We start from the raw sequence: 16,302 nt of genomic DNA on the forward strand, positions 1-16,302 counted from the left end.
CCATCAACGCTCTGGTCTCCTTGCTGCTCGGTGGGAATCCGGGTGGGACGTTTTCCAAAGTTTGAGTGGATTCCACGGCACGTTCCTCCCCTCGGAAAGGCACAACTGGCTCGGCGTGTCAGCTCGGCGGGACCCACGCCGGTGCGGGGCCGCAGCTCCGGTTCTCGCTGGGCTGCTGCGGAGGGCTGAGCGATTCTCCCAGCGTCGCGAGGCGACCTGGGCAGGAGGAAACTTGCTCGCTTCCCCTCTTCGGGACGCGGCGCCTCATCTGCCCTTGTGCACTCCGCAGGAACTTCCCCCGGCCTCGGCTCTCGCTCCGAAATAACACAGCCGGCTCCTCGCACGCTCCCGCCGTCCTCCTCCAGCTGCGGCCGCGCGCCCGCCGCCGCCGCCACCGCCACCACCCGGCGCGTGTCCTCACGGCCCTCGGCTCCCTTCCGCCTCCGCAGCCGCCCTGCGCTGCCCTTCAACAGCTCCCTCCGCCGGCCGTCGCGGAGACGAGCTGGGGAGCGCGCCGCCGGCCAAGAGACGTGCGCGAGACGCACGCCCGCGCCGAAGCGCCGAAGCAGCCGCGGACCCTGGGCTTCGCGCGTCGCGCGCCGCCCCCCTCCTCCCCTCCGCCAGCCGCCGCGGGCCTCGCTGCGCGGCGACTGAGGCGCCGCCGCCGCCGCCGCCGCGGCTGCTGCAGGAGCGCGCTGGGCTGGCGCTGCGCTCGCTCCCAGTCGCGAAGCGAGCAGCGAGCGAGCTGTGTGTGTGTTTTTTAAAGATGGCCAGGAGCGGCGGCGCCGATGCCGCGGCGAGCAGCAGCTGGAGCCGCCGCGGCAGCCTTCGTGGCGTTCCGGGCCGGCGCCTCGCGCCTCCGCCGCCCCGCCCGTGTACTGTGTGTGCCGGCAGCCGTACGACGTGAACCGCTTCATGATCGAGTGCGGATATCTGCAAGGACTGGTTCCCACGCAGGTAAATAAACCCCCTCCAGCCCCGCAGCCCACCACGCCGCACCGACCAACCGCCGCCGCCGCCGCCGCCAGCCGCCCGCTACTCCCTCGGCCGGCCGCCGCGCCGCGCCCAGCTTTCAGGGGCCGCCGGCGCCTGAGGCCCCCCGGCCGGCAACGGGGCGCGGGGCCCCGGTTCGTCGGGCGGGCTCCAGTGAGGGGAGCCGGTGAGCTCAGCCGCCCGGCGAAGAGTCGCCACAACAGAACACGAACAAAGAGCCGCGGAGAAGTTGGCAGTGGGAGCCTTGGGGCGAGGACGCCCGGCGGCGGCGGGCGTGGGGTCGGAGAGCGCCGCCGGGCCCGCAGCCCCTCGCCAGCCCGTGCCGCCGCCGCCCCGCCCCCACCGGCGCGGCCGGGTCCGGCCCCGGAGTCGCCGGCCGCCCGCCGCTCTGCCCGGCCCGCCGAGCGCTTGCGCTTCCTTCCGGCGGCGATGGCTCCCGCCCCGGCCCCGCGGTCTCCTCTGCGCGCGGGTCCCGTCGCGCCCCCCGTTCCCGGTGCTGTGTATTCAGAGAGCGTCGCTGCCGGTAGGTACGGACGCGGCCCGAGAGCGACCGCCGCCCAGCCAGCTTGGCGGCGCGCGGGAGTAAACAGGAGCAACCAGATGAAGTACTCGCTGTTGGGGGACTTGAAAGGTGCCGGGGAAGTTGGGCCGGCCCCCGGGCGGCGGCAGGTTGACCCGTGTCGTGGCCCTGGCCCCCGCACACACCTGGGTCGCCGGACTGGGGCAGATGGAGTGCGGACGGGTGCCTAAGGAACGCCTTCTCCGACCCCCTTGCGGTCGCCCTCGCGCCGCGGCTTAAACTTTACAAAGAGTGCAGTTGTCGCTCGCAAGCGCGCGACGCCGGACCGCGCTGCGGCTGTGCCCTGGGCGCCGGTGCCGGCGGAAGCTTGAGTCGGCCGGCGGACGCTGCCGGCCGCATGCGGCGGGCAGCGGCGCGGCGACGCTGCCCTCTGATTCACTCGCCGCCGCCGCCGCCGCGCACCGGGTTTGACGTTTGAGAGCTCGGGCCGCCTCCGCAGCCAGGCCGCCGACTCGTGTGTTTTGTAATCAAAGTGTGAGGCTAATAAAGGGCGGCGCCACAGCCTCTTGACTCCGGCGTGGGAGGGATTCACAGGCATTTAAACAAAGAAACTAGTTGGGGTTGGGCTCCGAAAGTCCTTATTTGGGTGTTGTGGCAAAGCCTGCGGTCACCTTTAGTTGAAGCCGGTTTCCCGGGCCGCCTTTGGTGTTGTCTCTTGGCGAGAGCACGCTCACGAGTAATAGCAGATATGGTGACTGTGATTGTAGGAAGTGTCTTTTGATTGACAGCAGGACATTTAAATACAGCCTCCGCTTCCCCCTCCCCAATTTTACAGAAACACTACACGACCAGGCCAGATGTCTTAGTCTCCCTCTACTGGTCCAGGAAGAGAAAACCATGTAAATCACAATGTTCTTTGCAGTGTTTAGTGCTAGGTGTAGCTAAGTTTTACTTAATTTTCAAGTACAGTTTTCTTTAATCAGTTTTCAGGCTAGCCGATTCTCACAACAGAAAACAAGACACAACAAATTATCACTTTAAAAGAAAGGCAGCGTCCTCGTTTTGTATAAGCTTTAGCAGTCTTGGATATCCAATTCTATTTCCACATCCTGTTTCCATAACATACTTTACGCAACTAGAATAAAGATTATCCGAACATTTAGGTTCTATGTAGAATAAAATCAGAAACCCTGGTGATTATGTAAATACTTATTTTTTTTCAAAGAACTAATTTTTGAAATTTGAGCGGTTTAAACTGCATAAAAAATTTGTCTTGGCAGGCGCGGTGGCTCACGCCTGTAATCCCAGCACTTTGGGAGGCCGAGGCGGGTGGATCACGAGGTCAGGAGATCGAGACCATCCTGGCCAACATGGTGAAACCTGTCTCTACTAAAAATACAAAAATTAGCTGGGCGTGGTGGTGCGTGCCTGTAATCCCAGCTACTTGGGAGGCTGAGGCAGGAGAATCTCTTGAACCCGGGAGTCGGAGGTTGCAGTGAGCAGAGACTGCACCACTGCACTCCAGCCTGGCGACAGAGTGAGACTCCGTCTCAAAAGAAAAAAAAAAGAAATTTGTCTCATTATGCAATGCGGATTTGATAGGCTACCGAATTTTAGACTAGAATTGTATTTATCTTAATTTAGGTCACAACACCATAACCATGAAAAGTTCCAGGTATTTGATGGAGAATTTTGTAATACATTTAAGTATACACTTGTAAATAGGGAAATTAAAGAGGAAATACAGAGGGCTTACGGGAAGAAGGGAAAGTAAGGCCAAAACAAATATGCCCTCTCTGCTATGACAAATAAATTCGTGTAACTTCATATCTGTGGAAGTGAGTCTAAAATAGGTTTTTTTGAGCCCAGGGTCTTTTTGACCATCAGTCCTTGAAACTTTTATGTGGTTCAGACGTCAAAAGTTAGAAAATTTAGCTATATTGTCCTGCCCTACAAAAGCAGTATCTTTTTAATAAGTTTAATTCTTTTTTTTTTTTTTTTTTTTTTTGAGACGGAACATTGCTGTGTTGCCCAGGCTGGAGTGCAGTGGTGCAGTCTCTGCTCACTGCAAACTCTGTCTCCCGGGTTCAAGTGATTCTTCTGCCTCAGCCTGCCGAGTAGCTGTGATTACAGGTGCCCGCCCCCACGCCTGGCTAATTTTTGTATTTTTAGTAGGGACAGGATTTCACCATGTTGGCCAGGCTGGTTTCGAACTCTTGACCTCAGGTGATCCGCCCCCCTTGGCCTCCCAAGGTGCTGGGATATCAGGTGTCAGCCACCGTGCCAGGCCTACTAAGTTTGATTCTTAAGTATTGGTAATTTGGACTCTGAATGTTTTTCCCGTGGTATTTACTCTGATGTTTACTGTACCATGAAATGAGTGATTATTTTTTGGAACACAGCAAAATGTTCCTTTATATTAATTATTAAACAAATATCATTTGCTTCCATGAGAATTGACCCCTAAAGGACTAAGATGTATCTTTACCATGCTTAGATTTCATTGAACCAGAGGTGGTCCATCTGTAGAGGAGTAAGGAAGAGTGGGAGGTTGGATACAGAGAATTGCCATTGCCTCCGTAATTTCTTGTTAACTTTATTTCTTCAAGTAGAAGGACTATTTTTAAACTTGAGGAATCAGTGAATTTTGGTATATAAATTTTTGTTTACTCTGCCTGGCATTTCTGACATAACGAAATCTGAAAAGTTGTTGCCCTAATTTCTTGTGACAGGGAAGGAAGGCCTGTCCTTGATGCTATTCTGTCAGGCTGCAGGGTGGATGGAACCAGCGTCTTCCAGGTCTGATGCTGTCAAACTTTAGCTGCATACCAATTCCCATCTGTCCATCTGCCTAAACCTTTTTGCAAGTGAGAAAAGAACACTTGCCAGGCAGGGTACAGTGTATAATTGATCTCTAGGTGCAATGAGTTGAGGAATTAACAGGATTTAGCTGGGAATGTTCTGTGTAACCTAGAGATACAGTTCTTTCTCCCTGAGTTCTTGGTGGAAGTACCACCGGGAACATCTTTCCTGATAAGGCCCCGCTCCCTTATCTCCAGGCTAGATGTCTTTCTGTAATACTTTTATATCGTCGTATGCAAAACTGTCTCACTGCCCTAATTGAATTGTATTAGAGTTTCTGTTTTCTTCCTGTTAGAATGTAAACAGCGTTGTTTATTAGTCTTTAATCACATTTTTTGAGTTGATAAAAGCAATATATTATAGAAAAGTTGGAAAGTACAGAAAACTATAAAGAATACGAGAGTACGCATGTCTTCCAGTGATTACCACTATTTTATTAATAACGTGGTATGTGTATATGTATATTCTTTTTAAAAAACGAAATTGAATTCTTTCTCTGCATTCCATGTTACCTTTTTTCATTAATGTATACTTTTTCCTATATCTTTAATGTTCTTTGAAAACTTTTTTAGTTGCTACATTGTGTTTGATTTCACAGAAGTACAATATATTTGGAAATAATTCCCCTGTTATTTACTTTGTTTACTACTTTTTCTTGTGTTTTCTAATGATGATATGATAGACATCCTAAACAAATTATTGTGGTCATTTAATTATTTCCTTAGAATAAATAAAACAAGTTAATACATATAAAACAGAAGAAGACCTGGCATGTACAATTTCTAAATAAGAAATTTCCTTGAACTAGTATTATTGGTCAAAGGGTATAGATGCTTGTAGGCTTCTTGTGCCTGTTGCCAAACTGTCCTCCAGAAAGGTTATGCCGATTTATACTCTCGCCTGCAGTGCCCACTTTCTAGTTCCCTGCATCCTCCCAATCTAAGGTATTGTTAACCAGCCCTTACCAAGACAAGCAAAAACTGTTAAACTGTAGATGAGTCAGTATTACCACCAAAAGACATACCCCAAGCCTGTTCATGGCAGCATTTTTCATATGGTCTCCAAACTGTAACAACCTAAATGTCAACAACAGTAGATTGGATACATTATAGTATAGTCATAAAATGGAATACCAAACTATTAAAAAGAATGCACTACGGATGCACACAACATGAATGGATCTCACACATAATAAAGTTGAACACAGAAGCCCAGTACAAAAGAGCATACTGTTTGGCTCTGTTTATGTGAAGTTCAAGTACAGGCATAATTGGGGCTAGGAGTCAGAATAGGGTTTACCTTTTTGGGTGGGTATTGACTGAGAGGGAGTTTCTGAGGTGCAGGACATATGTATATACATATATACACACACACACACACACATATATATATAAAATATAGAGAGAGTTTTTTTTTTTTTTTTTTTTTTTTTTAAGACGCGGAATCTTGGCTCTGTTTCGGCGGCTAGAGTGGCAGATGGCCGGCAATCTCGGACTTGGCTGGCAACCTCCACCGTCCAGGTTCAAATGATTCTCCTGCCTCAAGGCCTGCTGAGTAGGCTGGGATTACAGGCGCTTGCGCACCACGCCCGGGGCTAAATTTTTTTTTTTTTTTTTTTTTTTTTTTTTTTTTTGAGAGCAGAGTCTCGGTCTAGCCGCGGGGCTGGAGTGCATGGAGTGCAGTGGCATGATCTCGGCTCAGCTGGCAAGCTCCGCCTCCGGGTTTTAGGCGCATTTCTCCTGGCCTCAGGGCTTGCCGCGGAGCAGCTGGGACTGATCAGGCGCCCGCGCACCTATCGCCGGGCTAGTTTTTTGTATTTTTTAGTAGAGACAGGGGGTTTCACCGTGTTAGCCAGGATGGTCTGCGATCTCCCTGACCGTCGTGATCCGCCCATTCTCGCCTCCAAAGTGGGCTGGGATTGACAGGCTTGAGCCACCGCGCACCGGCCTAATTTTTTTTTGTAACTCATTTAGTAGAAGATGGGGTTTACCATGTTGCCAGAATGGTCTCCATGCTCTGACCGTCGTGATCCATCCACTGCGGGGGCCCCCAAAGTGCTGGGATTACAGGTGTGAGGCCAGGGCCGCGCCCCGCCATATTCATTATCTTCGCTCTTGGGTGGCGGTTGTAATGAATGTAGCGTGTACAGATGTAAAGATTTTGTTGAGGGGGCTGCATGTGCAGGCTGTTGTCTGTTGTTGGGGGATGGTCTCAGTAATGTTGCCGCACCCAGGCTGCGTCTTTGACTCCTGAGTGTCAAGCAATCCTCTGCCTCAGCCTCTCAGGTAAGGCTGGGATTACACGATGTGGCCATGTACCCTAAAAATTTGGGCCATTATGTTAAGCGTGACCAGTATTTTAAGATTTGTTCTTGTTTCTGTCTTGAATGGATTGGCCTCTTGTGTTTTGTCATTGAGTATGATGTGTTGACTTGCGCAATGAGTTTGCTAGTGCTACCAGCAGTGGGCTACGGAATATAGGTGTATTTGTGGCTAGAAAGTATACGCACTGAGCAAAACAAAGTCCGTTCTCTCCGTTGTGACTTAGCATTCTCGAAGGCAAAGAGAGATAGATATTGAATCTCACTATCGATGATGTTTTTAGGCAAAGTGGGCGTGGCACCTGTTTAGATTAATTAGATGTTTGGTTAACTCATTGAAGTCTGCACAGATCACGCTTGTTGAGTAAGTGCTATTATGATATCATCCGCCATTTTAAGATGAGGACATCTGATAGTTTTAGGGAGTTGCAGTAAATTTCCAGGATGGAAAGAGCTGGAAGGTGACGAGAGCTAGGGCATCTGAGGGCTCAGGGCAGGCTGACTCGGCAGAGCTCCATCGCTGTCAAGGGGTAGGTGGTACTGAGTCTCCTCCCTTTCCTCCTTGGCTGCAAGGGGCCAGCTTCAGGAGGAAAATTAGACTGTGACTGTGTCTGTCTCATATCTCAGGGGTGGCATAGGTGGGAGGCAGGTTGTGAGCAGCGGTTCTGAAGAGAGATGCCTGTAAACATCTTCCTTTTTTTTTAAAGTCAAAATTATTTTCTTTAATGTAAATATGTAAACATATTATTATAACTGGCGCTTGGGGACACAGTATTGTACCTGAAAATAATTATTTGAAAAGTTTTAATAATTCTAACTGCTGCTTTTATCGATCTGTTAAAAGTGGATTTTGTTTATTAGCAGTGTATTTTGACTTCTTAATAATTGGTTAGGGATAAGGAAATATTTACAACTTCATTTATATGTACATTTCCCCTTCATGATTGAGTGTCATAAACTTATATAGCGCTGACACATGTATTCTTCGTAAGAAACAAAAAGGGCTCATTTATTTGACTTCCTCATTCATTGTTTTTTTTTTTTTTTTTTTTTTTTTGAGACGGAGTCTTGCTCCTGCACCGGCCGCAGGGCTGGAGTGCAGTGGCCGGCTCTCAGCTCAGCTGCAAGGGCTGCCGGGCTCCGGTTCAGCGGCCAATTCTCCCTGTCTGCAGCCTGCCCGATAGCTGGGACTACAGGCGCCGGCCTTCCGTCGCGCCGGGCCTAGTTTTTCGTATATTTTTAGTAGCGACGGGGTTTTAACGCGTATTAGGGCCAGGATGGTCTGCGATCTGCGCTGACCTCCTCCGTGATCGAGCGTCGTCTCGGCCTCCCAAAGTGCTGGGATTACAGGCTTGAGCCACCGCGCCTGGCCAATTTCATTGTTTTGATATGATAGTTTATTATAGAATAATGAGTATTTGTGTGTTTCACTTATAGGAGTTTTATAATTTATACACAGTTTTGCTGTTTGAACCAAAAATGTTGTGATTATGGGAGGCTTATCTCAGGCTACTTGGAGGCACAGGACATAGTTCTCTCATAAACTTTTTAAAAACCATTAGTTAGGCTGGGTACAGTGGCTCACACTAATCCCAGCACTTTGGGAGGCCGAAGCGGGTGGATCACAAAGTAGGAGTTTGAGACCAGCCTGACCAACGTGGTGAAACCCTGTCTCTACTAAAAATACAAAAATTAGCTGGGTGTAGTGGTGTGCACCTGTAATCCCAGCTACCCGGGAGGCTGAGGCAGGAGAGTCGCTTGAAACTGGGAGGCAGAGGTTGCAGTGAGCTGAGGTCACGCCACTGCACTCCAGACTGGGCAACAGAGCGAGACTTCATCTCAAAAAACAAAACAAAACAAAACAAAAAACTCATTAATTTGGGGTATATTTCTGCTTGGAATGCTCTCCTGTTCTGTATTTTTAGGTATGAAATCTAGTTTTCTGATCATCCAAGGGGAGGAATGCTTTTATATTTGAAGATTTGAAGTGGAGGCTTGTGAGTAAGAATAGAACAGGTATAGAAGAATTTGGTTATAAAGTGAGCGTTGGTTGATTTGAGCAATTTAAATTTTGAGATAATTTGTGCAGCCTTTGAACAGCTAGTGCTAATCTTAACTACCACCAAGTGTCTGGTCTTTTTTGAAAATCACATTTTATTACTGTAGTGATTATTTATTTTTCCCATTAATGAAAAGGTTATTTTCCCATTAATTGTAGGTTGAATTAATGGTAACTTGTATGATTTTTGTGTCTATATGTGTGAGCCCTGTTTCCTTTTTATTGGAGAATAGTGTTAGAAACCAAGGTCTAGCATTAGTGAGCTCATTGTTTCTAGGCCTTCTCAGAGGACAGAGCTAGGAAATACACTAATTGCACACATGCACACACATTGGTCTTTGTTTCTGTCTGTATATATTACGAACTGTAAGTTTCATAATGATATCTTTGATTCTAATATAACACCACAGGAGTCATTTTAGCTTTCCCCTTTCCTTACTTGTAACTTTTTTGTGCAGCAGTGAGAAACTTAGCTGTCATTATCTACAACGTATTTTTACAGCCCTATAAAGTACTCTAAGAATTTGCTAACCTGTATTTTTGTGAGAAACAAATTTGCTAGCTAGATTACGGTATTCGTGTATATAGTACTTCTTTTATGCCTTTGGCCTTAGAGTATCTAATCAAAATACTGTTTTTCAAAGTTACTTAGGTCAGTTCTTTTCACCGGACTTTAATGTATGTTATTTACTGACAGGTTCATTTGTTACTACTTGTATTATATTTTGATGCCTCCTACATCCGGTTTTTTTTTTTTTTTGAGGTAGAGTCTTGCTCTGTTGCCCAGGCTAGAGTGCAGTGGTGCGATCTTGGCTCACTGCAGCCTCAGCCTCCCAGGCTCAGGTGATCCTTACATCTCAGCCTCCTCAGTAGCTGGGATTATAGGCTTGTGCCACTGTGCCTGGCTAATTTTTGTATTTTTTTTTTGTAGAAACGGAGTTTCACCATGTTGGCCAGGCTGGTCTTGAGCTCCTGACCTCAGATGATCTGCCCACCTTGGCCTCTCAAAGTGCTGGGATTACAGGCATGAGCCACCACGCCCAGCCTCGTATTGCTGAGATACAGCTTCAGGTTAGATTGCTAAAAGTAGGATTGCTTAGTCAAAAGATAAATGTATATGTTGTTTTATTAGGATTGCTAGATTTCTCTCTAGAATGGTTGGACCAGGTTGCATTCCCACCAACAGTGTGAGAGTGCCTTTTTCTCTAGATCCTTATAATCAAGATGTGTTGTCATGTTTTTAATCTTTGTCAATCCATTAGATGGAAAATGGTATCCATGTTTTAATCTGCATTTGTCTAGTTATAAATGAGTTTGAACATTTTTTTTTTCTTAGTTTTAGGACCATATTCTTTCAAGAATCATCTGGTTACTTTTTTTTTTTTTCTGATTCTATCAAGCTTTTAGTCCTTCGTCCCTCAATATTTAAGCACTCTTTATATATTAGGGATACTAGCCATTCGTGGCAAATGTTCTAAATATTCTCTTCCAGCTTTCAATTGTCTTTTGGTTTTGTTTATGGTAATTTTTTTGCCATGCAAAAATTTTTTTAAGAAATATGTAGTCATATTTATTAGTCTTTTATTGGTTCTGGATTTCAAGTCATAATTAGCAATCCTTTTTCCACCTCAAGGTAAAGATAATTTTTTCCTGTGTTTTTTTTCTAATACTTGTGTGGTTTTTTTTATTTTTATTTTTATTTTTATTTTTTGAGACGGAGTCTTGCTCTGCCGCCCAGGCTGGAGTGCAGTGGCAGGATCTCAGCTCACTGTAACCTCTGCCTCTAGGGCTCAAGTGATCCTCCCACCTCAGCCTCCCGAGGAGCTGGAACGACAGGCAGGTGCCACTACACTCGGCTAATTTTTAAATTTTTGGTAAACATGGAGTTTCACCATGCTGCCCAGGCTGGTTTCAAACTCCTGGGCTCAAGCAATTCTCCCACCTCGGCCTTCCAAAGTGCTGGGATTAGAGGCCTGAGCCACTGCGCCTGGCCATTCCTACACTTTCATGCAAGTTCCTTGATCTCTTCACAAGCTTTCTCTGTTCCTAGGCAAGCCTCATACGTGCTCTCAGATCCTCTCTGCCAGGTAGGATACCTTGGCAAGGGCCTTTCTGGGAATACATCATGGTCCTTGTGATGAGGGTGAAATGCCATCCTCCCCAGATCTCCTATGTCCTGGAAGCATCTCCGCAAACAGCCACTGGGGTGGCATGTGCACCGCACAGCAACCCCACGTTCGGAGTCTCAGTCGCTCAGGACAGCCTACTTTTTGTCCTCTTTCTTTCTGGGGGAAACACACAGGGATGGACCCACGGAGGCCAAGAACACCAGATTCTCCCATTGTGTCTTTTCCCAAATCCATTTACAGCAAATCTCACAATTCGTTAACAGTAGTATCAGAGTTATGGACCCAATGCTAGATGGAAAGGCAATCTGCTTGAGTTTTCTCAGCCTAATGAGAAAATGAAAAGCCAGAATTTAAAACAATCAAGTCTGAATACATTTCTGCTGGCTTCCAGCCCAGCTAGAGCAGGTTCTGGCAGCATGCTGGACATTTAAACCACATTTTCCACCNGAGCCACCGCGCCCGGCCTTATTTTTTAAGTTTCTATATAGATCACTAATCCATTTGGATTTTATTTTTGTATATAATATGAAATAGAAATAGAATTTTTTCTAAATAAAAACAAATTTCCAGTTGTCCCAGTACTGTTTATTGAAATGTCCATATTTGTCCCAGTGACTTAAGATGCCAAAACATATGTATATATAATAATCGTATGTCAAAGATTCTATATATACTTAGGTCTGTTTCTGCACTTTGTTTTATTCCACTGGTTGATTTGTTCATTCATGTGCCAGCACCACAGTGTTTTAATTACAGAGGCTTTTATAGTATGGTGTAAGTCTGATAAGACCTGTCCCATCCTTGTAGTTTATTGTATTTGTTTTCAGTGTTTTTCTGGTTATTCTTGCAGGTTTATTTTTTTATATGAACTTTAGTGTCAACCTAATTTCATTCAAAAGCATTGTTGGGATTTTTATTAGGGTTACATTAAACTTATGAGAGCTGATGTGTTTATAATATTGAGTCCTCTCTGAGAATAGTATTACCTCTTTTATTTATATCTACTTTCGTGTCAGGTGTGTTTTGAATTTTTCTTTGTACAGATTTTACACATTTTTAAGATTATTCCTAAGTAATTTTCTTTCTTAGTATTATAAATGAGATTTTCTTTACCATTTATTTGCTATTGGTTATTGTTTGTGTATATGAAGACTGTTTTTTTAAATGTTACTTTTATATCCTACTACTTTGCTGAAAAAATTATTTGAGTTGTATTATCATTTAGGGAACTGATATATAATATGCAAATAGAGAATTTCAGTACTTCTTTGCCCACTCTTATGCCTCTATTTGATTTCACTTATATAATTGCACAGGCTTATACCTCTAGTATAGTGTTGAATAGTAGTAGATAGTGGGTATGCTTGCTTTATTCCTCATTTTAGTAGAAATGCCTCTAATATTTCCTCATTAAGGAAGATACTAGCTTTAGGACTAATTTGTCATATTAAGACAGTATTCCGCCAGGTGCAGTGGCTTATGCCCACCCAGCACTTTTGGAGGCCCAAGGTGGGTGGATGGCATGAGTCCAGGAGTTTGAGACTAGCCTGGGCAACATGATGAGCCCCTGTCTCTACAAAAAATACAAAAATTAGCTGGGCATGGTGGAGTGTGCCTGTAGTCCCAGCTACTTGGAAGGCTGAGGCGAGAGGATTGCTTGAGCTTGGGAGGTTGAGGCTGCAGTGAGCCATGATCCCACCAGTGCACTCCAGCCTGGATGACACAGTGAGACTCTGCCTCAAAAAATAAAAGGAAGAAAGTATTCCTCAATTTTATTTAAGTAGTTTTATCATGAATGGATGTTGAGTTTTATCAAAGGCTCCTTCAGCATCTGTGCAGAGAATCATATAGTTTTCTTCCTTAGATCTATTAATATGCATATACAGTAGTGTCCCCTCGTTATCTGAGGGAGACATGTGTTCCAAGACCCCCAGTAGATGCCTGAAACTATGGATAGTACTGAACTCTAAATATGCCATGTTTTTGCCTTTACATGCATACCCATGACAAAGTTTAACTTGTTAATGAGGCACACGGTAAGAGATTAACAACAATAACTGAATACAATAAAACATTACAACAATGTGCTGTAATGAAACTTATACAGTGTGGCGGTAACTTTTGCAGTTTAAGGTGCAGCAGCAAAACTAGCATGAATTTCTTTTGCCTTCTTCACAATTTTATAGATAAAATTGTTCTTACCATAGATCTTAGGAAGTCAACATACTGTTTTTTTTTTTCCCTTTCCTTAAATCAAGAACTTTTGCTTTTACTTTTCACTTAAAGGAAGCACTTTATGGTTTCTCTTTGGCATATCTGCATTGCCAGCATCACACCAGCCTCACTGCTCTTGCGCTTTGGTGCCATTATTAAGTAAAATAACGGTTACCTGAACACAAGCATTGATACCCCGACAGTTGATCTCATAACTCAGAGACTTGTGGGCAGGTAGTAAAACAGTCTGGATACACAAACAGAGGGATGATTCACATCCTGGATGGGATGGTGCAAGATTTCATCATGATGCTCAGGAAGGCAGGCAGTTTGAAACCTAAGAATCGTCTATTTCTGGAATATTTCATTTAATATTTTTGGACCTTGGCTGACCAATGGTACCTGAAACCTTGGAAAGTGAAACCACAGATAAGGAGGGGACATACTTTTAAGTGTAACATACTTTTAAGTGTAGCTTATCATTAGCAACTATGAAGAACAACCTGTTGGGAAAATAGCCCTAACTAACTACATGGTTTACTATTGGATAATTAAGTTGTATCTTAAGGATGCTTTGTAGCTAAATTTTAAAATATTATTCTGTTTTTAAACTTTAAAAAAACACCACTGGCTGGGGTAGTTTTTAGAATAAAAGAAAATCGGCAAATATAAGTGACATATAGTAACAAACACTGAACAGGTAAATGTATATAATAGGAGTCTCTAGAGCATTAATGATCCAGGAATTTCCCCAAAGCAGCATTTTCTAACCTGTGTTTTGTGAACCCCAGGGATATAAAGTATCCTGAGGTTCACTTATTTTAATTTATCTTTTAAAAAGATGGTGAGTATTTTCCTTTTAAAATCAATTAGTTTGAGAACTTCTGAGGGTATATGAGTAAGCATACATGGCATTGTTGGTGGAAATCAGTCACCTGATTGATCTATCATTCAGTTGAATGTTGCCAGCCACCATGGTCTTCTCGACTTTTAATTTTTCTTAAAAAGAAAATACCGGCCGGGCGCGGTGGCTCAAACCTGTAATCCCAGCACTTTGGGAGGCCGAGACGGGCGGATCACGAGGTCAGGAGATCGAGATCATCCTGGCTAACACAGTGAAACCCCGTCTCTGCTAAAAAATACAAAAAACTAGCCGGGCGAGGTGGTGGGCGCCTGTAGTCCCAGCTACTCGGGAGGCTGAGGCAGGAGAATGGCCGGAACCCGGGAGGCGGAGCTTGCAGTGAGCTGAGATTGCACCACTGCACTCCAGCCTGGGCGACAGAGCGAGACTCCGTCTCAGAAAAAAAAAAAAAAGAAAATACCAAACATATGTAGAAGTAGACCGAATAGTATCCTGTGCTTCCAGGTTCCATAAGCCTGCTTCAGTGAGTATCAATTCACTGCCAGTTTCATTACTACCCCCTTTCCTGGCTACTTGGAAGCAAATTCCTGATGCTACATCATTATATCTATGAGTATTTCAGCACGTAAATCTAAAAGATAAGGCCTCAATTTAAAAAACCTATAATACCTTTATTATAATTAAAAATAGTTGATAATTTCTTAATAACATCAATATCTACTATCCACATTTCTAGTTGTCTCAAAAATGTCGTAACTTTTTTCACTATTTGTTTGAATCAAGATCTAAATAAGGTTCACACATGTGATTAGTTGCTCCATCTTGTAAGTTTCTTAATACATAGCAGTGATTCTCAACTAGATGAGATTTTGTCTCCCAGGCCACACTAGTCAATGTCTAGAGACATTTTGATTTGGAAGTGGTAGAGTGGTTGCTACTGGCAGCTAGTAGGTAGAGGACAGGGATGCTACTAAACATTCTGCACTGGTTAGCCCCACAGAAAGAATGATCTAGTCTAAAATCTCTATAGTGCTGTTGTTGAGAAACCCTGATCTATAGGTTTTTCTTTCAGGTCTTTAACCCTCTCCCCGCCCTTGCAAACTCCTTGTTGCACAAAGTGGTTGTTTATCCTAAAAATTTCCACTTTCTGGATTTTGCTGATTATGTCCCTGCAGAATCTTTTTGCTCCTCTCTTTCCTATAAATTGGTAGTTGACTCTAGAGAAGCTTGATCAGATTCAGGTCCCCTTCAACCCCCAAAAATTTCATAGGAGAGTGCTGCAGATTTCTATCAGGAACCTAAGCAGAAGGCATAAAATGTCTGGTTGTTTCTCTTTTTGTTATATTGGCTGCCATTGATCAATGCCAATATCCATTCATAGCAGTTGCAGAATGGTACCTTTATCATTATAATTATAAAATTTTATAACTGATGATTATAAAATTTCTTTTTCATTTGTTACTTGTAGTACTTCTATAAAGAGAAAATTTTCTTTTATCTAGTCTTTGGTTATCTAGTTGTTCAGTATAGGAGAGGCAAAATTAAATGCTTGATTCTTTTCCATTATCACTGACTTTTTAAGTTAATTGATTAATTAACATCCTCATTGTTAAGGGATGAGAGCTATTATTTAAAGGAATATAATTTAATGTGTAATATTGAGCAATACAGAGAAGTTGAAAGACAAATATATAGAAAGATCCATGTCCCCTTTGACCATACAAACTGCCATTAAAAAAACAAAACAAAGACAATCTGGTAAGAGGGCCAGACACTGCCGCTCACACCTGTAATCCCAGTACTTTGGGAGACCGAGGCAGGAGGATCACCTGAGGACAGGAGTTTGAGACTAGCTTGGGAAACATAGCAAGACCCCCATCTCTACAAAAAATAAATGAGCTGGGTGTGGTGGCATGTGCCTGTCGTCCTAGCTCCTCGGGAAGCTGAGGCTTGAGTGCAGGAATTTGAGGCTTCAGTGTGCTAAGATTGTGTGATCTTGCCACTGTACTCCAGCCTGGGTGATAGAGCAAGACTGTCTCTTAAAAAAGACCTGGCGCCGGGCTTGGTGACTCACACCTGTAATCCCAGCACTTTGGGAGGCTGAGGCAGGCGGATCATGAGGTCGGGAGATTGAGACCATCCTGGCTAACACGGTGAGACCCCGTCTCTACTAAAAATACAAAAAATTAGTCGGGCGTGATGGTGAGCGCCTGTAGTCCCAGGTACTTGAGAGGCTGAGGCAGGAGAATGGCGTGAAGCCAGGAGGAGGAGCTTGCAGTGAGCCAAGATCACGCCATTGCACTCCAGCCTGGGCGACAGAGTGAGATTTTGTCTCAAAAAAAA

At 44.8% G+C, this 16,302-nt stretch overlaps 1 protein-coding gene across 1 annotated transcript in view; it reads left to right on the plus strand.

Annotated features, from left to right (window-relative positions):
- Positions 1–766: 766 nt before the first annotated feature.
- Positions 767–16,302, plus strand: part of KDM7A (lysine demethylase 7A) — a 93,110-nt gene continuing 77,574 nt past the window's right edge. The window contains 3 exon segments of the mRNA XM_017880396.1: positions 767–863; positions 866–927; positions 929–957. Coding sequence (XP_017735885.1) covers positions 767–863; positions 866–927; positions 929–957 — 188 coding nt within the window.

Source organism: Rhinopithecus bieti, unplaced genomic scaffold, assembly GCF_001698545.2.
Source record: "Rhinopithecus bieti isolate Rb0 unplaced genomic scaffold, ASM169854v2 scaffold_11401, whole genome shotgun sequence".
Taxonomy (NCBI): Eukaryota; Metazoa; Chordata; class Mammalia; order Primates; family Cercopithecidae; genus Rhinopithecus; species Rhinopithecus bieti.